A 25891-nucleotide genomic window follows, 5' to 3' on the forward strand; every position below is an offset into this window, starting at 1 on the left:
CCAAAAAGAATATACAGATAGCAAATAAGCACATGAAAAGATGTTCAGCATCACTAACAAGTCAGGGATAGTAACTTAAGATCACAATAAGATAATGCTCTATACCTGTGAAAACACCTAAGATTTTTTTAAAAGTGAATGCTGTCAAGGCACACAGATGAAGTGGATCTCTCATACATTACTGGTAAGACTATAAAATGGTAGAGTCGCTCTGGAAAATAGTTTGGCAGTGTCCTTTACTTTTATTTATTTATTTTTTTGGCAGTATCTTAAAATTAAACATGCAAGGGCGCCTGGGTGGCTCAGTCGGTTAAGCATCTGATTCTTGATTTCAGCTCAGGTCATGATCTCAAGTTTTGAGATTGAGCCCCATGTCAAGTTCTACACTGACAGCATAGAGCCTGCTTGGGATTCTCTCTCTCCTCTCTCTCTCTCTGCCTCTCCCCTTGCTTGTGCTTCTCTCCCTCTCTCTCTCTCAAAATAAATAAACTTTAAAAAACAAAACTAAACATGAAATTAACATATGATCTATCAATCACACTCCTGGGCATTTATCCCAGAGAAATGAAAATTTACATCCACACAAAACCCTGTGTACAATTGTTCATAACAGCTTTATTTGTAATGGCCAAGAACTGGAATCAACCAAAAATTCTACAAATACTGAATGGTTAAATAAAACATTACATTCATACCACAGAATACTACTCAGCAGTAATAAGAAATGAACTACTGAAATTCAGAACAACTTGGATGGATCTCAAGAGCACTGTGTTGAGTGAAAAAAAAAAACAAAAAACAAACCTCAAAAGGTCACATACCGTAGGAATCCTTTCATGTAACATTCCCAAAATGACAAAATTACAGAGATGGAGAAATGACTAGTAGTTGCTAAGGGTCAGAGATGGTGGGGAGGAGGGGAATGGTTGTGATTATTATAAGGGAGAGCAAAAGATCTTTGTGGTGATGGAATAATTTTGTATTTTGCGACAGTGGTGATAGGAATCTACATTAAGTGCTAAAATGGGCATGGAGCTATACATACTTTATATCAATGTTGATTTCCTGGATTTGATGTTGTACTATACCTAAGTGAGATGTAACCAATGGGGGGGAAAGTAGGGTAAAGGGTATATGGGACCGCTCTGTACTATCTTTGCAATTTCCTAAAACTGGAATTATTTTTAAATAAACTTTGAAGAATAAAGTATTAACTTCAGATCTTTATATCACTTACTTTAATTATGCTCCCACTTGATTTTTATGTGTAAGCGTCATTTTTAAATATCTCTATAAGTAAGGGCTCTGGATGGCTCAGTCAGTTAAATGCCTGACTTCCACGCAGGTCATGCTCTTGTGGTTTGTGGGTTTGAGCCCTGTCTCGGGATCTGCACTGACAGCGTGGAGCCTGCTTGGGATTCTCTCTCTGCCCCTTCCCCACTCATGCTTTCTCTTTCTCTCAAAATAAATAAACTTTAAAAATAAAATAAAATAAACATCTCTATAAATAGATCAATAATCTTTTCTGCTAATTAACTGTAGTTTCAATGATTTCTGCTTGAATGTTGAAAAACATGTTTTATAGTGAGCAGCTCCATAACTACATGACATTTCCAAACTAGAAGGTATTCTAATCTCAGGATTAATTAAAATAAAAGCTATCTACATTTAACTAGTATTCAGTTCAAAAAATAAGAGGTAGTGGGGCGCCTGGGTGGCTCAGTTAATTATCTGCCTTTGCCTCAGGTCATGATCTTGTGATTCGTGGGTTCCAGCCCTGTGTGAGGCTCTGTACTGACAGCTCAGAGCCTGGAGCCTGCTTCAGATTCTGTCTCCCTCTCTCTCTGCCTCTCCCCCACTCACAATCTATCTGTCTGTCTGTCTCTCTCAAAATTAAATAAACATTAAAAAAAAATTTTTTTTTCATTTTATTTATTTTTGAGAAACAGAGCGAGACAAAGCATGAGCAGGGGAGGGGCAGAGAGAGAAGGAGACACAGAATCCGAAGCAGGCTCCAGGCTCTGAGCAAGCGGTCAGCACAGAGCCTGATGCGGGGCTCGAACCCACGAACCGCGAGATCGTGACCTGAGCTGAAGCCGGACGCTCAACCGACTGAGCCACCCAGGTGCCCCTAAAAAAATATTTTTTAATAAATAAAAATAAGAAACAAGAAGTAATGGTATAAATCTGAAAAATCATGCCACAATAATAAAAAAATGTATTATCGATTATACAAAGACAAAAGCACCCTCAGAGTACTCACACAGAGACAATAGTCTCTTCCAGGTCTTCCCGGCTCCCTCTACAAGCCAGTAGACTGGCTTCCTAACCTAACACCATGCCTGGCACACATGAGAAGCCTTCAGTAAAAACTGTTAAGCAAACGAATGAATGACCTAACAGCTGCCTTATTTTTGCCCACTGAAACAAGAAATGTGGGTTTTCAGATCTTGTCATATCCTAATCTATATTTTGAACACTTTTCCACAATAAATTTCTACTTGGAGAGAAAAATACATTTATACAGATGGAATTTTTCTGAAGTAGAAACTGAATTAGTAATCAGATATACATACCCAAGTCACTGCTACCACGCTTTATAAAAATTACATTTTAATCTGCCTCCCCCATTTCCTAAATCCTCTTCTCAGCATCTATTTATAAACTGCTCGTGTATAGATTATCCCTACTCTACCAGCAAAGACTTTGTCCTTAGCTGGAGGCCACCCTTGCTTGTTCCCATTGTTTTTTTTTTTTTTTTCCTCACCCTTAGCCCACCCCCAAATCCCTACCACATAGGCTCCTTCCCCTCCTCCTCCAAAAAAGAGGGAAAGAAAAAGCATGAGAGAAAAACAGCATTAAATGACCAGACCATGACCAAGCCTTGCAAAACAGTAATGCAAACAAACAACGTATTTCATTGGGCACACAAATACTCAAACACAAGTCTTCACCATGAGGCATATTACCCACTCCTCAAATACACAATACAGAAAACAAAACTGGGTTAGTCACCCTTATTGAATTCATCTTCAACTTGAGAACCGGTAACCTAATGTGTAGATCTCTCAGGATCCTCTGTTCCATGTTTCTTGGGGATGGTGTGGGGATAGGGAGGGTACACATAACTCTGAAATGAGTTAAAAAGAGTAGGGGACTGAACTTGATAGCGACTAACATTACGTGTGAGGCACTCTGCTAGGAACTTTTAAACTGATAATGTTATTTACTGTTCAAAACTATCTATGAGGTAGGCATGACCTACACTGGACAGGTAGGAAAACTAAGACATAAGCGAGAGAGCCAGGTTTCAAACCCAAACTTCCTTACTGAAAACATCTGAAAGCCTATGCAATCTTTTCAATATACTCTGCCTCTCTAAATCCAATTTTGGGGATCACAGCTACCCTATTTCTATTTTCTCTTTCTCCTAGAGCATTACTACCCAACTAATCAGAGACCTGTTAATAGAAAGGAGCAGAGGCCTAGCGTCACACTTGTTACAATTACTCCTTACTCGCTGTGTTACTTTGAAGAAGCCAATTTTCCTCTCTGACCCTCAATCACCTTTTGGATGCAGCTTGTTTCTGAGGCTCTTTCTGAGAATAAAACTTTCGGACTCCAAGATGTCTTCTGTGTTGTAAAGACAAACAGAGCTATAACCGCATTGTCTACAATGTATTTTCCAGAGCAAACTCTATTATATCGATTTAATTCTATTTACCAATATGAAACCACCTTCAATTATTTACATTTTAATTTTACTAAAATTACCTTTATCGGGGTTAATTCCTTTGTAAAATTTAATTAAGATTTACCCTATCCATTGGCCTGAGCTTTACTTTTTTGTTCTGACCATGTAACAAATGTCACCAAATACTTTTCGCCACTAGGAATAATTCTTCTGTGGTTTTGATTTCTAAAAACCTCATTTTTCCCAGAGTGCTTTATCCTTCTGTCTCTGGAGGTCTAGAGGTAAGCCTGTAATGGACACAAATGTGCATCACCTCCTACATCTAATGTTCGGAAAAGCTGGTCCAGTGCACCCAGTATTTGGTAAACCAAGTCGTATAATTTCGGCATGGTAAGGGAAGTTTGCTATTAAAATTAAACAGTACTCAGACCGGGGCTTCGTGGATAATCAAGGATAATCAAGGAAATCGTCCCCTCTCTCATTTGGACACACCCCTTCTCTTCCCACTGGGAGCAGCGCTCCACGCGCGTCAGTCAGTTTAGGGTTCCAGCAGGCGCGCCCCGGTTGTCCCCGAGTCCAGAGAGCCGCCCGGGGAAGAAAGGGGGACAGGCGACTCGGGGAAGACCCACGAAACCGGGTGGGGCTAAGTCGGGCCTGAGGGCGGGGCGGGCCCGGGGCCGCCTCCACCTCCAGGCCCGCCCTGCGCCACACCCGACCCCGCCTGCTTTCCGCTAACGGGCCGCGGCACCCGACTCCGCCCGCCAGCCCTCACCTCGCCCCGACGGCGGCCTCCGGGAGTCGGCGCCCGCCCGTCGCGCCGCCTCACCGCCGTACCACCCGCCGCCTCCTCTGCAACCTCAGCCCACCGGGCGGACCCGGCCCAGGTCACTGGCGGCCCAGGCGCAGGTAGGCGATGGTGCGCATGCCCGAACCTTGAATCCCTATTTGCAGCTGCTAAGCGACACCCGCACCCGAACCGGCCAATCCTGGAGTGGCTTCCCCGCCCAGCCCCGGAGGAGTCCCGAATTAGCTAGTTCTTAAAGGGCTGCCACCCAAAGGCACAGGGGGAGTGGCAGGGGCGCGCGCTCCTCCCAGCTTTCTTCCCATCTGCTGGCTCTCACCCGCTTGGGTTTGACGTTCAAGCGTGTAATTCCCACGTCCGGAGGTGCGAGGAAACTTCTAGGTCTAAGCCCGATTCCTCCTGGGGTAGAGTACAGAACTGACGTGCCGAGACAGGGAGGTTCTGCGTAAGTCCGCGACACGCCCCCGCTGTGGGTTCTGCCGTCTGCGCAGCTGGGCGGGAAGTCCGAGATAGGCAAACCAAAGAGCACAGCCTCCTGCCAGCCTGGATGAGGTGCTAAAGTCCGACCCTGGAGGGACACACCCCAGTCTGGGGGTGGAGGCACTCACAGGTGTCACACGGATGGATGGCCCAATGCAGGGAAGCGGAACTCGTCCATTTATTTTTCGCCCAACACATTTTGAGCACCTGCTGTGTGCCAGGCACTATGCCTGGCGGTGGGGGACACAGTGAGGAACTCCTGACACTAAACACTATGTTAAGAGAAGGCAGAGCGAAAGCACTCATCAATTAAACAATTACACAACATGTGTTGAAATACAAAATGAGATGTGTGCTCTTCCGAGAGGAACAAGGTTTTTGAGAGAAGTTACAGGAGCTTCTGGTCTGAACTTGGGAGTCCGAGGAGGCTTCCTTGAGAACGTGACACTATAGCTGACTGGTTGCTCACTAGGCAAAGGGGAAAAAAGGAGTGTTTCAGACAGAGGGCGGTTTGTGTATAAAGAACAAGAAAGCGGCAGGGCTCCTTTAGACGGATGAAAAGAAAGGTGGTGCATGAGGAGCTAGTGTTTAACAGGCACAGAATTTCAGCTGGAGAATATGAAAAAGTTCTGGAAATGAATGGTGGTGATAGCTGCACAATAATGTAAATTTTTAAATGTCACAGAACATTTAAAAATAGCTAAGATGGTACATTTTAAGTTATGTATATTTTGCCACACCAAAAAAAAAAAAAAGACAAGAAAAGGAACTGAGAGTTTAGAGAGTAAGGAATAGGGTGAGAGCCACTAGAGAGAATAGAAGAGCTAAGACCAGGTAAGACCTTTGTAGGCCATGCTAGAAAGTTTAGGACAGTGGGAAACTGATAAAATTTATCTTGTGTAAAATCACTTTGGCTGCTGAAGTTAAGATCAAAATGAAAAAGGCTCACAGAAGCTCTGGTAGGACCAGCTGGGAAGCCAATGCAGTCATCTGGGCAAAAGACGATGAAGCTGGAGCTCGCTTAGACTTGGACTGGAGCGATGGTGAAGAGGAGGAGAACTGGACAGTCTGCAGAGACATGTAGGAACAAAATCAACAAGACGTGGTGACGAACTGGATGTGAAAGAGTAACAAAGTGGCTTCAAGGATAATGCCACTGTTCAGCCTTGAGTGAATGCGTAGATAGTGGAGGGGTTCCTAGATACAGAGAAACTGGAAGAGGATCTGATTTTGGAAATAAAAATGATCTCTAGTTCTATCTCAGACAAGTTGAATTTGAGGTAGCCTAGAGACTTCTGGTCCAGATGTCAATGTAGGCAGTTGAATGTACAGGTACAGGTCTGGGCTAGACGTCAACTTTTGAAAGTCATCACCACATGGGTAGAAACTGAAGCAGGCCTTACATAGCCAGAGAAAAATTACAAAATGAAAACAGATGACCTCCAGGGATCCCCACCTCCTGGTATTCACACTCTTGCGTGGTCTCCTCCACATTGAGTCAGGGTTGGCCTGTGTGACAAGTGATCATGAGGCTAGGTCATAAAAGGCACAAAAGATAAAAGCAATGAGATTTGATTGATAACAGAGATTGAAACCTCCTCACTGAATGTGAGGGAATCACTGGGATTCCCTCTCAAAGTGTATTCGCAGGTGAATGAAGACCTGTTCTTGTCACCACAGGTCATGAAAACAAAACTCTGGCTTAAATGGGGAAGGAAAAATTGGTGCCAGACCCACAAAAACCAAGAGTTTTTGAATGTGGAGCCTCAGGCTCTCAAAACCTGCTATGTCAGTGCTTTATAACAGGGCTTTGTGCTCTCTGACGGGTGCAGAGAGAGTGGCTCAGGCACCATAGTGGATTGGGCTACAGGGGTAAGATGTGGTGTCTGGAGTCCTAGCCCTTCTCTCCAGTCATTGGTCATTTTGACTCCAGGCTCCAGAGATTTTCTTTTCCAGCCTTCTTCATTCCTCTACTTCCAGGCTCACACCCTAGATTGCTGTATCACCACAGAAGAAGAGCTCCACCTCTGAAGTTGTAAACGCAGACACCTGATCTCTGACTGTCCCTTGGCTGTTCTTAGAATTCTGCCCACTGTTGCCTGGCCTGTGGAAGCCTCCAGTCCACTTGTCCTTCTACTTTGTTGTATGTATCACCTTTCTCCAATCTTTATTTCCTTCTCCATCCACTGAAAGCGCAGGGTTTATCATTTCCATCACATTCTTCACAATATGCTTACCTCCATTGTGCAGTTTTTCTTCTGTCACATCTGCCTGGGAGCACTCCAACTCAGGAAAAAAATCCAATCTTCTGGCTTCTCTAAATAAGCCCCTGAGCTGGAAGTGCTGCTGGGAAAAAAAAAAAAAATCGCACAACCATACAGATCAGTGCTATGTATGTACCTCGCCAGCCTCCACCAGGTCCCCAACACTGCCCGGCAGTCCCATGTTTGCTGGGTTGGCTCTGTCTCCAGCTCTCCCCAACACCAACCTCAAAATCTCCTGCATGCTCCCCAGATCTACCACTCTTCAAGATCCCTCTAGCCTCCCAGGTGCCCCCTTCACCGAGGAAAGAGCAGCCATTAAAATAATAGCCCTCAGTTCCCACCAACTTCTGTCCCTCTACCACCTTCTTTCCTTTTTCCCCTTTATTGCCAGGTTTCTTGGAAACAGTGGCCTGCTCTAAAGACTCCATTTGCTTCATCTTTCCTATATTTCATAGTCCCTGGAAATTCTCACTTCTGCCTCACCACATCACTGAAACCTCCTTCATTAAAGACATTAAAGTTCTAGTCTTTACCTTGCTTGACCTTTCAACAGCATTTGTCATTGCTGTCCTGTCTTGCTTCCTCAGTCACTCTTATTTTTATATGACCGCCCCCACCTGATTTCCTCTTATATCTCTAGTCTCCCCACCCCTCCCCCATGCTTCTCTGTAGCCTCTTTTCCTTGGCCATGAGAGAAACCAAGTCACTCTCCTTGGGCAGTCTTATCCACTGCATGGTTCCACTTCCACAAGTGATGCCCCTCAAAGCTTATATCGCCAGCCCAGCCCTTGACCCTGAGTTCCAGACCCAAATAGCCAGCCATAGACTTCTACATCTCCGTCTGACATCACCTTGCATGCACGTGTCCACGGCTGAATTGATCACTCTCTCACTTCCACTCCAACTTCTCCTTCACTGTCCCCTGTCTCCAAAAATGGCATCACCAGTCTCTCAGTTGCTCAAACCAAGACACCAGAAGTCATCCCTAATTACTCCTTCTCCCTCCCTCCTCCATTAATTCACTAAGACCTGGCAAGTCTATTCCGAATGTCTTTCAAATGCACACATTTTTTTTCACTCCTCCACCGTTTCCGGCCTGCACACCTGCAGCAAGTAGCCTTCTCTGTAGTTGTTTGTTTGCTTGTTTTTTAAGGAAAACTCTAAAATGCATCTCTGACTTCACTTCTTTTTTGCCTAAAACTGTCTATAGCTTCCATGGTTCCTAGGAGAAAGTCCAGACTCTGGGGACCAGTCACCTGGGTAACCTCTACTTCCTCTTCATATTGAGACATCTGTCTGTTTTCTGTGGAGCCTTTGGGGACTTTCCCCAGGGAGAGAGCCTTGCTGGGGTTAATAGTACAGGCTTGGGAACCAGGAAGCCCTGAAGTCCTGGTCCAGCTCAGGTATGTTGCCCCACTTTTCTCACTGGGTTTTACTCCTCTGTGAAATGGAATGAAAGCTGCCTCCTCACAGGGTTGACTAAGGGAATTGTGGAGGGAGAGCCCAGCAAAGGAGATGAGCCTGCTCTGGATCAGGGCCACTACTCAGGGAAATGAAGCTCTATGAGGCAGAATTGCCCCCCCCCCCCCCAGATCCCTTTTGAGTAAAGGCTTCGAAGATCTTCCTCCTAAATGATGTGGCTGCTGTTCACCCTGTGCTGCAGGGAAATCCAGCCTTGTTCCCATGTCCGTAATGGATGGGTTGAACAAGAGAGAAGACTCAACCACTTCAGAGTGTCAGCGGTTGCCAGCAGTAACTATGTGGCCCAGGAGGGTAGGACCAGCTTCCTTCTTTTATCTTGCAGCAAGCCACCTCTGCAGTATGGTGCATAGGCAGTATGGAGTAGTAAGTTAAGAACGAGGGCTCTAAAGCCATACTACCCGTGTACAGATATTGGCTCTGCCCTTAGTGGCTGTGAGATCTTGGGCAGGTTACTTAACCTATTTTCTCATCTGTAAAATGGAGAAAATAACAGTTCTTTTTAGGGCCGTAAACCTAGTGAGCTTTATTACTACCCAAAGGAAAAATAGGTGTAGATACAAGTTTCTTCCTCAGCAAAGAATAAAGCTAACAGCAGTGTTTTCCTACTACCTGCAGGGTTTGGCTTGGCAGGAGGCAATGGCCAGGGTTCACGTTCCAGACGCGTATCTGGAGGCACCAGAGTGATGTCGAAATGGGGAGGAGTGGACTTGGAGCCAGATATCTGGGTTCCAGCCACAATACCCGTGTGACCCAACGCAAGATGCTCCTGCAGATAGACTACCCAGCGCCTAAAAGGCGAGGAGCTGACGCCCAGCCCCGCCCCCGAGGCTAGCTCTCCAGACTGCGCAAATGCAATCGAGCGCCTACAGCGCGGAGCCCCAGGGGGCGGGACCGAGGCTGACGCTCTGACCATCGCTCTTGCGCGCCCAATCACAAAGGACGTTCCGTCTGTTCCCAGTCACCGGGAGGACCCAATCAACGTCGAGAGTGTAGGCCCCACCTAACATGGGTCCCTGCTTCAGTAGTAGTGCGCCTGGGGCTGCCGGTTGGCTCCGGTTTAGATGCACGGGGGTCCTCAGGGCCTGAGACCGGGTTCCAACCTGGCTTCTCGGGATGTCGGTGGCCTTCGTACCGGACTGGCTGAAAGGCAAGGCGGAAGTTAATCAGGAGACGATCCAGCGGGTGAGCGCTAACGAGGGCGGAGAGAAGTTCCTTGGTTGAGATCTTGAAAGGGTTCGGGTTCGGGAAGCTTCCTAGAGTGAGCAGCATCCCAGTTGAGGCTTGTGGTGGGTTTGCGTAGGGGCTTGGCTTGCAGCGGTGTGGCGTGAGACCGGAACGAAGTCGGCAAGAACACTGGGGCAGTACAGCCCCGCATTGAAGAGACTAGGGGGCAGTGTGCCTGGCCGTCCCGATGACGCACTGCGCTGACCCTTTCTCTGGTCTTTCAGCTCCTGGAGGAGAATGACCAGCTCATCCGCTGTATCGTGGAGTATCAGAACAAAGGCCGGGCGAATGAGTGCGTCCAGTAAGTACCCGCCCCTCCTCCCAACTTTTGAGAGGATAAACCAGTGTGGTGATACAGCAAGCTGACCTCAACTAGGAGTCTTGGGTGACTGATCCCCGATGAGGCTCAGAGGTTACTTACCTGCTCCAAACCACACAGACAGCACATTGTGAAGCCTGGAGTCAGATGTGGCACCCTCTCTGAATTTGAATTATGCTCACTGCAAACTTCCTTCAGGTAGACATGTCAGTTGATGACAACAGGGGTGGGGAGTAGATCACGTGGAAAACTAGTCTCGGGAGATGAGCGCTGTGGCCCCTTGCTCATCATGGATCCTCAGCTCATCTTTTTTCTGAGGGGGTCAGACCATTTGACTGTTAAGTTAGTTCCCTTTCATTTTCTAACTCGCAGTCTGTAATGCACACAAGGACCATAAAAGACTTACAAGTTAAGCCAAAGGCACATTCAGCACAGTAATTGAATGTGTTTTCTAGTTATATACCAAAATGAGAGAAAATAGTCTTTCTAAATGTAGTCCAGGAATTATGCTCCGTTTATTATTATATTATTTCATTCTTACTGAAGACATGTTTAAGAAAGCCATGCTTTTCCCACCCCCTAAAAAAATCACCCACAATCCCTCACTGAATAGCTCAATGGAATAGTAGAGGTATCTTTGTGTAAGTCTTTGCATTTGATTCTGGCATCTGACAATTTGCTTTTTTACAGTTTATAGTAAATTCTCATTTTTCTATATAGAAGTTGCAAAACATTCCATTTGGTGTAGCGATTCTCAACCTATGCATAAGAAAGTTATCAAAATTTCCTGGTGGGCTTTTTCACATTGCATAGGCCATGCTTCCTGCCCTCCTAGTCTGATTTGCCTTCCTAGGTAGAGAACTCTGTCACCTGATTGAGAATCACTACTATAGTAAGCTCACATTGATACCTTTGAAGTGCTTTGTCCCTTTAAGTTTGTTCAACAGACATTCTATAAGTACTACTGAGTACCAGACACTGTTTCAGCTACTGGGGAATCAGTACCAAAACCAGCTTTGCTTTTTACCAAATCAGGTACCTTGTCTGCTCTTACAGAGTTTACATTCTAGACTCCAGAAGCTGGAAGGAGGAAATCATACAATTAGGCACATAGTAGTAAGTGCTTTGAATAAGAATAAACCAGGGTAAGTGAGGGAGAAGGGATGCCATTTTACACAGGGTATATCTGATGCGACATTTGAGCAGACACCAGAGGTGAGGGAGCCAGCTATATAGATTTGTGAGGCAGAGTCAGCATCAGGTGGAAAAGCCCCCTAGGCTAGGACATGCTGGTTATCTTCAAATCACAGCAAGGAGGACACTGCAGCCAGAACTCAGTGAGCAAAGGGAAAGTGGTAGGAGCTGAGATCAGAGACATAACTGGAGGCCCCAATCTTATAGCCTTGCAGGCCATCAGAAGGGCTGGAAGAGCTCAGCTTTACTCAGAATGAGATGGGAGCTTTTGGAGGGTTTTAATCAGAGGTATTGCAAGTCTTCACTTATACTGTACAATGATCCCTTAGGTTGCTACTTAGGAGTCAAAGGTAGAGCAGGGAGACCAGTTATGAGACTGGCCCGATACAATAGCCTAGGCAAGAAGGGGAGTGGTTTGACCCAGAGAGGTAGCCATGGAACTATAAGCGCAAACAGGTAAGAAGCTGGATATATTTTCCTTGGTGTTAAATAAGGAGGTTGATGATACTAAATCATCTAAACAATAGATGAGCCATTCCACTAGGGTGGGTAAATTCCTTTCCAGTGTTTTGTTAGTGTTCAGTAAAAACAAGCCTCTGATTTTTGCCCGTTTTTTACCCATAGGTACCAGCATGTGTTACACAGAAATCTCATTTATTTGGCTACCATCGCAGATGCCAACCCCACCAGCCCTTCAAAACCAATGGAATAATCTTTCAGCTGGCTCTCATAAGGAGTAATTGAGGGTAACCCATTTCCTATGAAGTAGAGATAGGATTTTTACCAACTCAACTGCTTGAAACATGAATGAAACCTCTGTGACTCTTTTAAAAATGTGAAAAGGTGAAGAAAGCTACTAAGTTAACTGTATTCGCAGCGTAAATACTTATTTTAATAATTAAGCAGATTAAGTTGACTCCAGATGTCCTCTTTCCTGTTTGGATGTTTCGATAACAAAGATATCATGGGCATCTCCAATTCAACCTTTTCAGTTTCAACCTGAAGAGGAAACCGAATAGATGTTGGGCAATCAACAGGAATTGGCAAGACTCCTAACTGAGGCCCTGCCGAATGGATGTGTAACTGTGTGCTCCCTCCTACCAGTTTGTAGTTGTGGACCTGACGATTTTTTTCAGGTTGCTTTGAAATAAAGCTTGCCTTTCCATGAAAGACTCCTATTGAGGTATAGAGGTTTTCATATAATAAGTGTTCCATTTGGTCTTCTGGAAAAACTGTGAAGACTTAAAAATATATGTAACAACGGGACACCTCTGTGGCTCAGTCAGTTAAGCGTCTGACTTTGGCTCAGGTCATGAACTCACGGTTTGTGTGTTCGAGCCCTGCATCGTGCTCTGTGCTGACAGCTCAGAGTCTGGAGCCTGCATGGGATCCTGTGTCTTCCTGTCTCTATCCCTCCCCACCCCTCAACAATGAATACATGCCTTAAAAATATGTATATATGTGACAACACCGTTATCATTGCTAACCAAATCAATAGTAATTCTTAATTATTTAATATCATCTAATATCTTTTAAAATACTTTTTAAATTTTTTTTTTAACGTTTATTTATTTTTGAGACAGAGAGAGACAGAGCATGAACGGGGGAGGGGCAGAGAGAGAGAGGGAGACACAGAATCGGAAGCAGGCTCCAGGCTCTGAGCCATCAGCCCAGAGCCTGACGCGGGGCTCGAACTCACGGGCTGTGAGATCGTGACCTGAGCCGAAGTCGGACGCTTAGCCAACTGAGCCACCCAGGCGCCCCTCTTTTAAAATACTTTTTAAAAATATCTTTTCCCACCTATCTTTTTAAGGTTCTTGGCTGGGCCTCTATAATAAAAGACAGGTTAACAGAAGAAAAGCATATAAGTTAAGTTTGATGTGACATGGGAAGGCTTCATAAGGAAATGAAGACCCAAAAAACCAGTTAAACCTGAACATTTTTATATTAGATTTGATGAAAAGTAGAAAGTTGTGGAAAACTGTGGGTGGAACAGTAGGGTATGAGTGCAGCGTAGTAAATTAGGGGAACTTAGCATGGCCTTTTCATTCAAAATCTCAGTGTCCCTCCTTTTTAAAAGATAAAGATGCTCCTTTCTTCTGGGTATAAGGAGGGCACTTCTCACATGGGGTCTCATGACCTTGCTTCTTGGGAGGTCAGAAAATCCTTCCAGCATCTCATTTTTCAGATTCCTTCAGCTTAAAATATTCAGTCCACCAAAGTGTCACATTTTGGAGTAGCATGTCCTGAACTCCATCAATTATCACAAAATGTCTTTTTGTTGACTTGTCTAACTCTGGGTCCAAACAAGTTTCATAACGCTGCATTTTGTTGACATCCCTTAAATCACTGTAAAAATACTTAGCAGTTCCCCTTCTTGTCTTCATTGCCATTTGTTGGCAAAACTAGGTGATATGCCCTAAAATTAATCATGTTCTGGATCTGCCTAGTTGCATCCCTATGATGTTATTAAATATGTCCCAGTATTGCCCACTTTTCCTGTAAACTGGTAGATCTAGAGGCTCATTCAGACTCAGATTCTAGTATTTTTGGCAAGTATACAACATAGGAGGTGAGGGGTACTTGCTTCTGCATTATATCAGGAACGACCTGATTTATCCATCAAGTGCCCAATAGTCTTTGACTTAAATTATGATCTGCCTAGCTTTGATCTATTATTTCATTAGGGATTGCATACCGGTGATTTTCTATTTTATCATCCCTCCTGCCTTTATTAGCTTTGTCCAATAAAGACCTTTCCCTCTTTGAGACTTCTCTGTAAAATGAAGCGAGGAGATTTTCCTAAGTGAACCCAAAATTAAAACCTCCAGTGCCTGGCTCCTTTGGCAGGAGTTAAGGGTTGTCACCTAGAGAGGCCTCATTTTGAGTCCCAACTCTATCATAACCTCTGACCGCTGCTTCCTCACCTATAATACGATGATAATGAAAGTAGTATCTGCCTCCTGAGGTTGTAAGATTGAGGTAATGTGGTTGAGAGCTGGGCACATAGTAAACACTCAATGTGTGTTAGCTCTGATGTGTTATCTAAGGGCTCTGGCCCTTTCTGGCCCTTCTCTAATCTGGGAAGAAGCCAGTTCTTTGTTTCCTCATTCCCCCATTCTTCCATCCTTAGAGTTCTAGTCCATTAATGAACGACTCCTTCCCCCACTGTTCATGGGGTTGGTGCCCATACTCTATGCGATGTGGTCTGCTCATGGGCCTGATCTGTTTAGCAGATATGGTGGGCACAATGCAATGTTTTTAGTTTTGAATTAGGTGCTAACATTTAAAGAGGGTCTCCCAATAAGCCTGAATTTCTAGCAGTGCTGGGCCTGCAGGTCCACATGGCAACCATCAGCTGGAGTTGGATGGCAGTTGCCCCCTTTACTAGGCAGCTTGACCTGTTCACATAGGGCTTGGCTCGAGCTGGAATAAAAATGCCAGCTGATGTTTCAGTTTGGACCTCCCCTAAAACAGAGGCTGAGACAATGCCTTGGGTGCAGATAGTTTATTTGGGAGGTGATCTCAGGAAACAGGAATAAGGCCATGAGGACGATGAGACAGAGAAGAAGGAAAAGCCGCTAAACAAGTGTGTTATCAAAGTCACCGCTATAGGCAATAAAGGCTCAATTCTGGGGCAGGGGTCAGAAGGATGGACCTAAAAGCATACAAACGTCTCAGAAGTGTCTGCCTGAGAGACCCTGGCTGGGGTTGCCTCCAGGGGAGTTAGCTCCTCTGTACTAACAAGCAGCCTTTGTGGCCAAGTGGGCCCTAGATGTCAGAGGAGGAAGAAAGTAAAAAGCTGCATGGCAGCCCCTCCGATGGGCTTCTGCTAGCACAATGTGAGTCTGACCTTGTAGGAACTGTCCACTACTGGCACGGGAGGCAAGGGTCTGTGACAGAGCATTGGAGGTTCCAGTGTATGGGTTCTGAGCACGCCGGTGTGGCCTATGGCAGTTTAGGGTAGCTTCCTGTGCAGTAGGGGGAATAGCCGTAAAGACAAAGTCCAGTTCCCCCTTAGAGGGAAGGAGTTGGTGACCTGCTGTGTTCCCCTCTTTTCGTCTCTTGGAAGGATATGTCAGTCCGCATGTAGACAACTGAATCAGGGCAAATCAGAGGCCTCTGGAAACAGCCAAGTCTGTTTAAGCCACAGTTTACCCGAATTGCCAGAAAATTGCCAGACTCTCCAGAGGGCCCTTTTCTGGAGAGACACACTGGAGAAGTTGGCACAGGCCACTTAGCTGTTAGGGTACACGCCCCAGCCCATCTCTACCAGTCTGCTTCAGAGGGAAGCACCTACCATCCCTCTTAGGGGACCCAGAACTCAATATAGTTGTGAAAGGTGATTTAAAAAGGTAAAGACCAAACCTGACCAGACTGTATTAACCGCTTTTCTCAGAGGATCTCCTGCTTCAAGATTAAGCCTCCACTCTGCCTGTCAGCCCTTTTCCAGCTCTCGGGGTCAAGCTGATCTCCCAAAAGCCTACATAGGGCCTGGGCCTTTCTCTTGGGTTTTCAAGCCTGCTTCCCAGGATTTGCAACTGTGGCGACTGATGTCATTATCACCTTCTCCCGAGATGAGGATATGGCAGCTAAAACAAAGAGAGCAGATAATTTGAAGTCAGGTTTATTCCACAAAATGTTAAGCTATTTTTTCCCACTTCCTCATGAGGCTTTTTGACATTGCAGTCTGACTTTTGGGGACCATAAGTAACAATATGGCTAGGGAGGAAATGATGTTCAGTGCTATCTCATATACTCTTGAGCCTCTGTAATAAACATCCATTACTAAAGGTGATCCTGACTATATTTCTTAAGCTGGACACATAGTATCTTCATTTTTGTTGTTACTCTACCTCACACATATATTGTTTTGATTCTATTTTAATAAAAGCGATTTTAAGAAGTTATGTTACCTCTTTTCCAAATGAAAATCCCACAGATTCTTCCGGAATCTAGACATTCCATTCAGTCACTGGGACATTTCTTTCCTTCCTAAATCTTTTCATCTTTTAAAAAATTTTTTTAATGTTTATTTATTTTTGAGAGAGAGAGAGAGCACTAGCAGGGCAGGGGCAGAGAGAGAGGAGACACAGAAACGGAAGCAGGCTTCAGGCTCTGAGCTGTCAGCACAGAGCCCGACACAGGGCTCGAACTCACAAACTGTGAGATCATGACCTGAGCCAATGTCAGAGACTTAACCAACTGAGCCACCCAGGTGTCCTATTGTAAATCTTTTTAATAAGAGTCTAGGGCCCAAAGGGAAGTTGTTTGTTTTCATTTCTGTTTGTGATAAATTCATTTATAAAAAAAATACTTACTGATCCACTAGTGTGTGCTGAAGGTACTACAGTGAGTGAGCCAGACAATGTCATTGCTCTCATGGAAACTTTATTCTTATATAAAGAAGGCAACACGGTATAAATAACCTGTATTTCTGGGGGAGACAAGCAACAAAATATAAACCATCAAGGAAAGCTTCACATGGCAATAAGTGCTGTGCAGAGAATTACAACAAGGTAATGTGCTAAAGAGTGTCTGGGTGGCCACTTTAAGTAATGGAGTCAGGAGTGACCCAGGGAGGTGATGTTGCAGCTGAGATATGAACAACAAGGAATCTGACACATGACCATCAAGGGACCCAGCAGTGCAGGCAGAAGCAAGAGCTATGCAAAGACTTTTCATTCCAACTGGCTTTTCTTTTCTCTCTCTCTCTCTTGAGTCCATGTATAGAGCAGTATTCACCTATGTGGTCATCAATTCAATTAGAACGTGAGTTCTCGTTTGGCCAGGCCTGTGCTGGGTTCTCCAGTGAGGAAACTAGAGGAGACAGGGCACTGGGTCGTGCTTTCAGGGAGCTCCCAATAAGCCTGACAACATAAAAGAGGCCTACGCCCAGGCACGGACCAGGGCACTATGCAGCACTGAGGATGCTGAGAAATTGTCCATATATTGAAGCTGCAGGGATTCCAAGTGGAAACTAGCAAGTGCTGCTTACAGAAAAAGTCTATGCTTTTCCATTCCTGAGCACCCTTTTGTCTGCAAACCAAAAACTGCCCGTTGTAGCAGAAGCTACCAGCATCCCACGCTCATTTCTTGAACTTTATTTACTCTTTTAATTGTGCTGCAACCGACTCCCAACAGTCCATATCTGTATCTTTATTCCTGAGGACTTTTTTCTAAAACTAGACGTCTGCCTTGCCCAGGCATCGTAGACCAGAAGAACCTGGAGATTACCATGCTGGCACCAGCTTCTCAAGTCAGGACTCTCAGTAGATGGAGCATCAGCATCCCAGCTTCCTCACCCCTCCGTAGGGATAATTCCAGATGTTTCCTGTGTACTAGTTGCCAGAGTTCCTCATAGGATTAGGCTCTAATCACCCACGATGGTAGCCGATTGACTAGTAGCACACGCTTTACTGCCTATCTTCTTTGTTTCACTTCTCCATCCTCTGAATGGAGTTTCCTAGGGCCACTTCTTGCACTCAACTTGTACTCAAACCATCATCTCAGAGTCTTCTTCTGAAGGAAATAACCAAGATACCAGTTGTTTAATGCCTTACCCTTGGTAGGTAGACCCAGATGGACTGGCTTAGCAAATATAGCTTCCGTTAGCACCAGAGCAGATAATTTTTTACCCAAACCCTGTCTACTTGCAAACATTAGTGTCTAGAAAAAGCATCATTAGGACCAATTTAGAGTTTGCAATCACAGAACAAGTTGATCAACATAAAGTGAGGAACCTACCTGACAAGAAGTGCTTGTTGTCGTGAGTTTTTCATATGCATTTGATGGGAGCCAAGCTCCCTGCTGAAGGGGACGAAGCATTAGACATGTGTGAAAATACAATCACGCTTTAAAGCAAGTTAGTGACGGGGCGCCTGGGTGGCTCAGTCGGTTGAGCGTCCGGCTTCGGCTCAGGTCATAATCTCACAGTTTGTGAGTTCGAGCCCCGCGTCGGGCTCTGTGCTGACAGCTCAGAGCCTGGAGCCTGCTTCAAATTCTGTGTCTCCCTCTCTCTCTGCTCCTCCCCTGCTCATGCTCTGTCTCTCTCTCTCTCTCCTTCAAAAATAAATAAAAACACTAAAAAAATAAAAAAATAAAGCAAGTTAGTGGCAAAAAAGCCACTTGCCTAAAAGGCAAACAGATGTGTAGTATCCACAATTAAGGTGACTTCTTAGTTTGCAGCCATTGCCTCAGTGGCCATTTCTGTGCTGCCATACCCCTGTGCTTCTCCTGGTAATTGGCGCCACCCAAGCTGATCAGTCACGGTATCTGCCCACTACTGTGACCATCAAGACTGATGGACATATGAACCTCATCAATTCAACAGATCTCTCGCTGGGATTTTTCTCACTGGTGCTGGCAGGAAAAGTGCCTTCCCCTCAGATTTCCAGGCTATAAGAATATATGCTGGGATCTGCCACAGCCATGTCCCCTGACTCCCGTGGGAAAGCCCATCTGCTCTTGACTAATATCATGAGAATGTTATTCTCTCAAAATGCCCATTTTTCTGTAAAATGGAAGTCTACTTGTTTTCCATAAAGGAATAAATCTAGGATTTCAAGAAATGTATTTTAAAAATTTCAATATAGATATTGTTATCAAATTCTGGTAATACTTCTTTTGCTATGTTTAGGTCCTAAGGTTACCTCCAGGTCTGATGATTGGCTAGGAGGACTCACAGGACTCAGCATATATACTCATACCTATAACTTTTTATAGCAAAAGAATACAAAGCAAATCAGCAAAGGGAAAAGGCACATGGGGTGAAACCCAGAGGAAACTAGGTTCAAACGTCCCTTTCCCAGTGGAATCACACAGGATAAGCTTAATTCCTCCAGGGATGAATCATAACAACATGTGAGAAATGTCTACCAGGGAAGTTCATTAGAGACTGAGTGCCAAAAGTTCTTACTGGGGGCTGGTCACATACGTATATATCCTCTGCCTAGTACATACCCGGTTTCTGGATCCACAGAAGGAAAACAGGTGTTCAGCAGATCATTTGCTCAAATAGTTCAGGCATAATAAAGCATTCTAATTCAACTGAAATTTTCAATTAGCATAGGAAATTGATTACCATTCAAGTTCCCTGATTCCACCCACAGAGCAGCCTTTTAGGCAGGCTTTTCTAAAGATAGCAGTCTTGGGCCTATTAATTCTTTTCTGCACAATTTCCTATTTAAGATATGGGATATCCTTTAATTAAAAAATGGTATAAGCAAATAAGGTAGAATTGTATATGTATCTTCTCACTGGATTCCTTTTCTCCCTTTTGTTCACATTTTTTCTCCTTTCCCTAAATTATAAAAACATAAAAGTTACTTTGGTAGGGATCCCTGTGTATTATAGTGGATATACTGAAGGAACTTAGATGCAATAGATAACCAGTACACCATACACTGGGATAATCATATGCCTTTTCTTTATTCTGTTAATATGATCAATTATATGAATAGATTCTCTGATCTTGAACCATCTTTGCCTTCCAGAGTTAAAGCCAACTAGGTCAGGAACATTTAGGGGTTTAAATGCTGCTACATTCTATTTCCTAATATTTTATTTGATTTTTAAATCTATGTTTATAATGAGATTGGTCTATAACTTTCTTGCCCTGTCTTTGGTATTGGTATAACAAGATAAGTTAGGTAGCTCTCTTTTTCCATTTTCTAAAATATTGTGATTGAGAAAAGATTATTGATCCTTCAGGGTCTGGTAAAATGTGCCTATGAACCAATGTGGAACCTGTGTTTTTCAGAAAGGAAGACAAAATAAAACTATGGTTTTATTATGAGTCATTTCAAAGAAATATAAAAGTAGAGAACATAGCTTGCTCAAAAATCCCCATATACTTCTCACCTAGATACAATTATCAAGATTAAGCCACATTTGTTTCACTCATTATATCTAAAAAACAAAGGACATTTTCTTGCATAACCAAAATGTCATTATCCTTATGTTCATTATTCGTTATTAGATGGCTAACAAAATTAAGTGTGTTTCCTTGTTTTCACCTACTATCTAGACCATTATCAAATTTCCCATCTGGCTAGGTCAAAATGTCCTACACAGTTGTTTGGAAAGAAATTAGGGGTTACTAATTCAGTTTTTTCAATGGTTGCTAGTTTATTTAGGCCTTCTATTTCTTTTGAGTCAATTTTGGCAATTTCTCTTTTCTAGAAAATTATGTTTCATCTAAATTTCCCGGCCAGCACTCCTGATTAGTTTTGCCAGGGTCCTATCCATTAAAGTGCCAACTGCTGGTGTGATCCCACTGTAAAAGGCTTAAAACTCAGAATCAACACCTGAATATTCCTGCTACTAAGGTTCTCCAAATCAAGCCTGAGTTTGTAAACTTGGATATGAATTTTCTACTCTGGAGGAAGAGGGAGGAGGTATCAGTCCTTTTGGCGCATGCTGGCCCTAGGCCTGCCTTCTCCCAAGATTTCCTTCACCTTAACCACAGACTGAATAGCATACCTTATGCTCAAATCATGTGAAATATAATTTTAATTCACAGGACAGAATAAAAGAATTTTGAGCAAGGAGGGAACTTAGAATGTATTTCATCCTGCTTATTTTCCAGATGAAGTCACTGAATTCCAGGATCAAAGTGATTTGCCCCAGATCATTTGATCAGGAGACTTTACTGGAGGAGGAGAGGGGAGGAAGGAGACTTTAGTGGAGTGGCAAGATAAAAACGAATTCCAGGAGATTTAATGCATTTTAAATACTCCCCAAATTAAGTACACTACTACATTGCAGAGCCCTAAAGTCTAGTTACATTGAAGTCAGCTGCCCCAAAGCATAGTAATGACAAATTATTCCCCATGGCAATGCTTTTCTTCCTTCCACAAGTCTTTGTATGAAAGTCAGTTTTACCAACCCATTTCATCTCAAAGTAGGCAATGTACATTTCACTTTTTTCCAAACCTATAAATGGTCAGCTGTAACACTGTAAGCAAAATCAGACCCAGGACCACTAACTTCTCAATTCAGCCTAGGTTACAAATGTGAACCCCAGGAGACTGTTGCTTTGATAGAGATACTGGACTTTTAGAGAGGTGGAAATGGCAACCTGACAGAGACAGCACTTCCACTGTGGTGCAGAAAGTCTCTGTACTTTACAAGGTGGCACAAGTGCAAAAACAAATTAGAAACCACCTGAGTGACCCTGATTAAAAAAAAAAAATTTTTTTTTACGTTTCTTTATTTTTGAGAGGCTGAGAAAGACAGAGCATGAGTGGGGGAGGGGCAGAGAGAGAGGGAGACACAGAATCCAAAGCAGGCTCCAGGCTCTGAGCTGTCAGCACAGAGCCCCATACGGGGCTCGAACCCACGAACCGCGAGATCATGACCTGAGCTGAAGTCAGACGCTCAACCGACGGAACCACCCAGGCGCCCCGTGACCCTGATTTTTAAATTTACTTTAAAGCTACAGTAATCAAAAGTGTGCCACTTCAGACTCATCAGGATGGCAATTATTAAAACAACAACAGAAAATGACAAGTGTTGGGGAGGATGCTGAGAAATTGAAACCTTGTGCATTGCTGATGGGTGTGTAAAATAGTGCAGTTCCTCATAAAAACAGAATCAGCTTATGACCTAGCCATCCCACTTCTGGGTATGTACCCAAAGGAATTGAAAATAGGCTCTCAAAGAAATATTTGTACCCTCCTCCCGATAGCCATATTATCACAATAGCCAAAAGGTAGAAGCAACCCAAGTGTCCATCTGCTGGTGAATAAAGAAAATATGGTATACTCACACAATGCAGTTATTATTTAGCCTTAAAAAAAAAAAAAAAGAGAAGGAAATCCTGCAATATGTGGTAACAGGGTTGAAACTCGAGAACATTATGCTAAGTGAAACAGGTCAATCACAGAAAGACACATATTGCATGATTCCACCTGTATGTGGTAACTAAAAGAGTCAAACTTATTCAAAGAATAAAATAGTGGTTGCCAGGGGATGGGAAGAGGGGGAAAGCAGTTGCTATCAAGGGTTACAAAAATTGACCTATGAAAGATGAATAAATTCTAAAAACTTGCTGTACATTTTATCTACTGGTAACAATACCACATTGTACATTTAAAAGTCTGTTAAGAGGGTAGATGTCATGTTAAGTGTTCTTACCATAATAAAGTAAAAAAAAAAAAAAAAAAAAGAGTGGTTGCCTGAGGCTGAGTAGAGGGGAGAATACAGTTGGATACAGAGTTTCAGTTTTCCAAGATGAAAAATGTTCTGTGGATAGATTGGCGGTAATGATTGCACAACAATGTTACTGTACTTAATGTCTCCAAATTTTACACTTGAGTTAAATGACAATTTTAGGCAATGTGTATTTTACAGTTTTAAGAAAATAAAACAAAAACAAAACAGTGTGGCCCAGGCATAAAGATAGGTACATGGAACAGTGTAACAAAGTTAACTGCAGAAATAGAGTAAGTGGTCGCAAAACCAAGGTAATCCAATTGATAAAACGCAGTTTTTTCAACAAAGGTGGTGGGACTACTCTGTTTTCATGGGGGGGGGGGGGATGTCAAATGAACCTCAACCTCTACCTGGCACCACAATGAAAAATTCCAATAGATCGTATTCTTACACGCAAAAATTAAGACTATAAAACTTCTAGAAGAAAACACAGGAGAAAATCTTCAGGAGCTTGGGGTAAGCAGAGATTTCTTAGCACAGAAAGAGCACAAACCATACGAGAAATTGATCAAGTGCCTTCACTAAAATTAAAAACTGCTTCGCACAACCACCGTCTAAACAACGAAAAGGCCCAGCTGAGGAGAAAACATTCGCAATTACACATGAAAAAAAAGATTTGTACTTAGAACATATACGTCTCACTCGTTTAACAAAACATTTGTACACAGAACTCTCGCATTCAATAAGACGAAAAGGAATAAAAAAACGGGAAAGGTCTTGAACTGACCCTTCACAAAAGAAGTAGAATGGCCACGAACAGAAAACTACTCCGGGGACGCTGGAGCCAAAGAGGGAACGAACGCACATCTCAACCTAAAAGGCTTTTGAAATGAGACAGTCTAACAGGAGGAGAGCGTCTTAACTACTCCTTGCGAAAAGGAAAACAGGCAAACAGATCGGTCGGTTGACTAGACGTCAACGACTTAATTTCTCAAAGCTTGCTCACAGGTGTAGACAACACGGAAGCACCGCGACACCGGAAAAAGCGCGGACGCTCACGGCTCCAGAAGGAGGGCGAGAGGAAGTAGAGAGTGCAGGCGTGATCTCAGCTCCCAGATTGGGCGACTGACTCCGGGGCGGGGCAAAAAAGGACCAGCTCAGGTATGGGAGCTTCGGACCAGAAGCTCCTCTGGAGCCCCCCCAGACACGCCCACCTGCGCGCGCACCCTTCAGTTAAACACCCCCATGGAGACAGTGCTCTCGCGGTATTTGTCCCGACTCTCGCGGGGTTTGGCGTGGCACTGGGAGGCCGGGCCCCGGGGAGGGGGTGGTGGTCGGTTAGTGGCGTTGGGCTCCGACCGCCGCGGTGGCATTGCCTTCTCCTCTGCTTACGGGGAGCTGCTCAGGCTGGAGGCTAACCAGGTGAAGAGCTCGCCCGCATGTGTGTGCGCGGTACTTGGGAGTCGGGAGGCCCGGCGCTGGAGGGGACCCCGTCTCAGCCTCCCGTGGTGTCGAGGCAGGCCGGCGCGAGGCGACCGTGGCGCGGGCTCCGCCCCAGCCTCCGCCCTAGCTCCCGCCCTGACCGCTTTCCTCCCGCTTTCTCCTAGCTCTTGCCGCCGCCTCGGTCGCGATGGGGGCGCAGGACCGGCCGCAGTGCCACTTCGACATCGAGATCAACCGGGAGCCGGGTGAGCCGGAGACTGGGCTCCTGCTGGGGCCTGGACCGTCCCTGGGGAAGGAGAGGGGTCTGCCCTCATCAACCCTCCCCCAAGCCATTTTGGGAGCGGGTAGACGCAGTCAGCACTCCCTTTTCTCCTGAACGAAAAATCCATGGAAAGGAGATTTTCTACGGAAAATCTATAGCCCGGATCCACCACTCCCATTCTACTCGGAGTCCGGGCCTCGCCCTCCCAGACCCCTTGCGGGGACACTACGCCCTGCACCCCCGAACTGAGTGTTCGTACCATGCCTGGCGCCAAGATAAAGGGGGTACAATCCTCGGACTTTTTCTCTCTCAGTGTCTCTAGGGGCAAACACTCCCAATTCCTGTTTCTGGTATTTTTCTTTCTGTGTGAGGTTTGGACTCGTATATTGTCTTTCCTACGCCTTGTATATATCATGAGTAGATTAACCCCACTAGTATTTTTCCTTAAGTATCTTTAGCCAGAATTTCTTGGTTCGTGGGAAAATTACTTTGTGAAAGTCTTGTGCGACTTAAACCAAAGCAGTCTGTGCCAACAGGCTTGCAGCACGAATGCACGTAGCATTAATGCTTCGCCTTTAGGGAAAGCAGCCGTTCGTGAGTATATTTTATTGAGAATAAAATGTTTTCTTCTGAAGAGTAGTTGCTACGTAGCAGAGCCTTCAGGATTCCGAACTGTTAGCCTTCCCCCCCCCCCCCGCACCCCCGTATCTGTGACAGAAGTTTTAGTTGGAAAGTCTTTGTGCAGCGTCTTGTTCAGCAGATTCTTACTGAGATCCTGCAACTGTTCAAGACTGAGGACAGCAAGGAATAAAACAAAGGACTCTCTTCCTTGTAGTTTGTATTCTGTTTGGGGGAAGACAGACCATAAACAAGGGGGAAAAATACAGTGGCTTATAGTAGGGGTACTGTTTTAGTATGTTGGTCAGAAAAAGCCTTTTCTGAGATGACAGTTAAGCAGGCACCTGGAGGAGATGAGGAGGGGAGCCATTGTGGATACCTTTGAGGAGCATTCCTGGCAACCGAAGTTAGTACAAAGGCCCCGAGGAGGGAGTGTGTTTGCATGTTTGAGGAACTGCTGGAAACCCCTGGTGGAGTAGAGAGCGATGTGAGTAGCAGGAAATGGCTGCAGACCATGGTGAGGACTTTGACTCTGAGATAAGATATTGAAGGGTTTTGAGCAAAGGAATGTTATGATCTTAGAAATCTTGTTGCATTCTCAGTTTTTAATATTTTGGGGGGTTGATGGATTTTCCTTTATTTTGACTGTTATAGTTGCAGAACTGTATGCATTTGTCAGTATTCACAAAACTTTACACTAAGAAAGGATTAAATATGCTGTATGAAAATTATATCTTAACAAAATATTATCGTTTAAAAACATCACCTAAAATAACCACAATCATTCTGTGACAGAGAAACATCACTGGGAAGAGATTGATATAATTAGGTTGAGCAGTTCATTCACACTTTGTGGTGGTTGTAAATGGAAAAGACGATAATTTTTAGTTGAAGCTCATGGATGGGTGTCAAAATTCCCTAAATATTTGCATTGTTTTGTTTTTTTTTTACC

The 25891-nt window shown here is 44.4% G+C and overlaps 3 protein-coding genes and 2 long non-coding RNA genes across 13 annotated transcripts in view; 3 read left to right on the forward strand and 2 right to left on the reverse strand.

Moving 5' to 3' along the window:
* Nucleotides 1-9835, reverse strand: part of SEC22C (SEC22 homolog C, vesicle trafficking protein) — a 34836-nt gene extending 25001 nt beyond the window's left edge. The window contains exons 1-4 of one of the 5 annotated variants that reach the window (XM_040479935.1): nt 9723-9835; nt 8092-8198; nt 7214-7319; nt 5926-6044 (exon numbers count right to left, since the gene is read on the reverse strand). The gene's annotated coding sequence lies outside the window, so the exon portion shown is untranslated. Of the gene's footprint in view, nt 1-4466; nt 4576-4815; nt 5340-5925; nt 6045-7213; nt 7323-8091; nt 8199-9331; nt 9565-9722 lie in introns of those variants that run through there. The other 4 variants (XM_040479938.1, XM_040479937.1, XM_040479939.1 and 1 more) reach the window with 4 other exon arrangements.
* LOC121033525 (uncharacterized) lies at nt 4492-8168 on the forward strand. Its single transcript, XR_005791957.1, has 3 exons — nt 4492-4600; nt 6957-7119; nt 7632-8168. It is a non-coding gene; the product is annotated as an uncharacterized LOC121033525 (long non-coding RNA).
* On the forward strand, nt 9788-12633 carry SS18L2 (SS18 like 2). Its single transcript, XM_040479940.1, has 3 exons — nt 9788-9904; nt 10171-10247; nt 12084-12633. Exons 1-3 carry the CDS (start codon nt 9836-9838, stop codon nt 12169-12171), a joined length of 234 nt encoding a protein of 77 aa, XP_040335874.1. The 5' UTR covers nt 9788-9835; the 3' UTR covers nt 12172-12633.
* A 2319-nt stretch (nt 12634-14952) lies between these two features.
* Nucleotides 14953-23855, reverse strand: LOC121033524 (uncharacterized). Its single transcript, XR_005791956.1, has 4 exons — nt 23404-23855; nt 18207-18269; nt 16781-17981; nt 14953-16051 (listed from the first exon to the last, which is right to left on the reverse strand). It is a non-coding gene; the product is annotated as an uncharacterized LOC121033524 (long non-coding RNA).
* Nucleotides 23856-23917: 62 nt separating this feature from the next.
* NKTR (natural killer cell triggering receptor) overlaps nt 23918-25891 on the forward strand; it is a 63019-nt gene continuing 61045 nt past the window's right edge. For 3 of the 5 annotated variants that reach the window (XM_040479926.1, XM_040479927.1, XM_040479928.1), the window contains exons 1-2: nt 23924-24038; nt 24224-24304. In XM_040479926.1, the coding sequence (XP_040335860.1) occupies nt 24247-24304 (58 nt within the window). In that variant the 5' untranslated portion in view covers nt 23924-24038; nt 24224-24246. Of the gene's footprint in view, nt 24039-24223; nt 24305-25891 lie in introns of all 5 variants that reach the window. The other 2 variants (XM_040479930.1, XM_040479931.1) reach the window with 2 other exon arrangements.

Source organism: Herpailurus yagouaroundi, unplaced genomic scaffold (genome assembly GCF_014898765.1).
Source record: "Herpailurus yagouaroundi ecotype Mexico unplaced genomic scaffold, PumYag 159, whole genome shotgun sequence".
NCBI lineage: Eukaryota > Metazoa > Chordata > Mammalia > Carnivora > Felidae > Herpailurus > Herpailurus yagouaroundi.